General features: G+C 50.5%; 1 protein-coding gene across 1 annotated transcript in view; it reads left to right on the top strand.

The window, feature by feature from the left end:
• LOC115271490 (deleted in malignant brain tumors 1 protein-like) overlaps positions 1 to 2,477 on the top strand; it is a gene marked incomplete at its 3' end in the record, with an annotated part of 115,816 nt that extends 113,339 nt beyond the window's left edge. The window contains 1 exon segment of the mRNA XM_029914104.1: positions 2,163 to 2,477. Coding sequence (XP_029769964.1) covers positions 2,163 to 2,477 — 315 coding nt within the window.
• Between the last annotated feature and the right edge of the window lie 342 nt (positions 2,478 to 2,819).

Here is a 2,819-nt window from a genome sequence, read left to right as displayed (position 1 = left end):
TTAACAAGATCATCCTAGTTCTTCCTGCGCTCCCCTGCTCATTCTCTGCAGGCCTTCCAGTTTCTAAAGTGAATGAGGCAGGGATCGTACAGGCAACAGCCTGACACTGCACAACCCCGATTTATCCATCCTGGGCACTGAAAGCTGCCAGGGCCCTGCAGGAAAAATAATTGACTAGAAAACTTAATTTTAATGGCCAGCCAATGGTTCCCTTGTGGCTAAATGGAGCCCGTCTCATGGGTCTATAGATCTGCAGAGTTTTGAGACCCAAAGAGGTCATTGTGATCATCTGCTTCTCCCCTCATCCAAAGGGATTCCTCCTGCTTAATGAAGTTGCAGGTCTCCTCTCTGCCCCCTCTTCTCATCCATGTACAGAGTCTCCATAGGGCTTCTTGACTGGCTGGAACTGGGGACCTTACAGAGAAACCTACTTCAGAAGCCCTGGATTTCAACCTTCTTCCTAATAATGTACCATAGCTTCCAGGACTGTCTCCCACAGAGCCCAGAGTCACTGGCGCTGTTACACACCATGCCTAAGCCTATAGGGCCCTGCCCAGCACTCTCAACCGACATCTACTCTCCTCTTTACAGCTGATACCTTTGTACCTTGGGGACAATTCACCTCACAGTTCTCCTGCTTCTCACAGAGGCTGCTACCTGCATTCCTAACTGAATTCCTGCAGCCCTGCCCTGCCTCTCCTAACTAGCTACCCAGCCCATACCCTGGTTCTTGGAGGGAACTCCTCAGCACATGAAGATGCTAATTTCTGCCTACAGTTGCTGGAAGGAGAATCCCTTCTAAGGAAAAACACCTGGTCCCTTCCGTACAAGCGCCATTTGCCATGATCCCATCTGGCCTTCCTGAGGGGCTGTGTTATCCAGTTATAGCCATGAGTCACCTCGGAAAGCCCCAAATCTACTCTCTACCCTCACACTACACTAGTGGCATAGCTAGGACAGGAAACCTGGAGGGGGACAACTTTTGGGAGGGTGGACAATGACGGAAGGGGCAGCGGGAGGGGTGCAGGAGGGATCCGGTGCCCGGGGAGGCAGGAGGGAGTGGGGCTTTCCTCCCTGCACCCTTTCCAGCCGGCCCTTACGGCTCAGCAGGCACCCAAAGCTGGGGCTGCCCGGGGCACACAGGCTGTGGGATGTGCCTAGGGTAACCAGATAGCAAATGTGAAAAATTGGACAGGAGGTGGGAGATAATAGGCACCTATATGAGAAAAAGCCCCAAATATCAGGACTGTCCCTATAGAATCAGGACATCTGGTCACCCTAGGCACACCCTTGGAGTGAAGGGGGGGTCCCCCCGAGGCTCGAGCTCCGCCCACCTTTCCCGACCCTAAATCATTCACAAGTCACTGACTGTGTGCCTGTGCAAACACTATTCTGGCTTCCAGGCATTTAAGCCTGGATAAAGTGACTATAAACCTCAGCAGCCATTCCACCACCGCCCACAGAGACTATTTTCCCAATCGGTAATCTGCAGGAAATCCTTTGGTCACTCATTTACAGGGTCTGCTAGCAAGCCCTTCTGTCAAATTCAGAGTTTTACAGTCCTTATAGCACCTTCCACGTATAGATTCAAAAAAATAAGTGTCTTCTGACAGAGGTTGTTCCCTTTAACACTGTGACACACTCTGATCATTGGCTTATACCTTCTTATGGAGAAACAGTCCATAATTTCATGCACACTCAGTATTATTTCTAGTATATAACAGGGAGTGTTATTCAATGTGTTTCCCATCTCTCCTGAGCCCAGGTCACTCTGAATCACTCAGACTGCTGAATGGAGAGAGCCGGTGTGATGGGAGAGTAGAGATTTCCCTCCATGGTGTGTGGAGCAGAGTGCTGGATGATCAGTGGGACATGAACGATGCCAGCGTGGTGTGCAGGCAGCTCCAGTGCGGAGTCGCTGAGAAAACTTATAACCCCCCTAAGTCTGAGCAGGGAAAGGGCCCTGTGGGGCTGAGAAGGGTCCAGTGTGCAGGAAATGAGACTCGTCTGACTCTCTGTGACAACTCCACGTCTGAGACAGCCCAGGCAGGAATTGCTGAGGACATCGGTGTCGTTTGCTCAGGTGATTCATTTCTAAATCTCACAAACATTTTCTGTTCAGTAGGAAAATACATATTAACAGCTGGGATCTATCCCTGCAGGGAGCCGGCAGATCAGACTGGTGAATGGGACAGGTCGCTGTGCCGGGAGAGTGGAGATTTATTACAACGGCAGCTGGGGGACAGTCTGTGATGATTTCTGGGACTTACTGGACTCCAATGTTGTTTGCAAACAACTGGGATGTGGACGTGCCATCAATGCAACTGTCTCTGCTCATTATGGGCAAGGATCTGGGCAGATCTGGCTGGATGATGTGAACTGCTCTGGGAATGAAGCCAATCTCTGGGCGTGTCCTTCCAGAAGCTGGGGCCAGCACAACTGCAGACACAAAGAGGATGCAGGAGTTCTCTGCTCAGGTATGTTCTGTGAATGCTCTGGTGAGCCGTGTTACCAGGGGATTTAATGGAGGGGACAGATTTTAAGGAGATTGCCGAGAATGATACTTTCCCTGACTGTCTCTGCCTCCCTTTCCCTTGTGTAACTATCTACCAGGTTCACCATTAGAAAGTCCTCAGCTCACACCCAGAGATACTGGAGATATTGCAAGTTTTCCCTAATGTTAGAAGGCTGCATCTCAGGTATCTGAAGGAGATAGTATCATGGAAAGCAGTGACTGAAAAGGATGTAGGGTCCTAGTGGAGCATGGGCTGAACATGAGCTCCCAGTGCCATGTGTGGCATAACGGGCTAATGCGAATC

The sequence above is a fragment of the Terrapene carolina genome, unplaced genomic scaffold, assembly GCF_002925995.2.
Source record: "Terrapene carolina triunguis isolate 2854851 unplaced genomic scaffold, T_m_triunguis-2.0 Scaffold30712, whole genome shotgun sequence".
Classification (NCBI taxonomy): Eukaryota; Metazoa; Chordata; order Testudines; family Emydidae; genus Terrapene; species Terrapene triunguis.
Note: the sequence above shows the minus strand (reverse complement) of the source record. Positions and strands in the feature narration are given on the sequence as shown.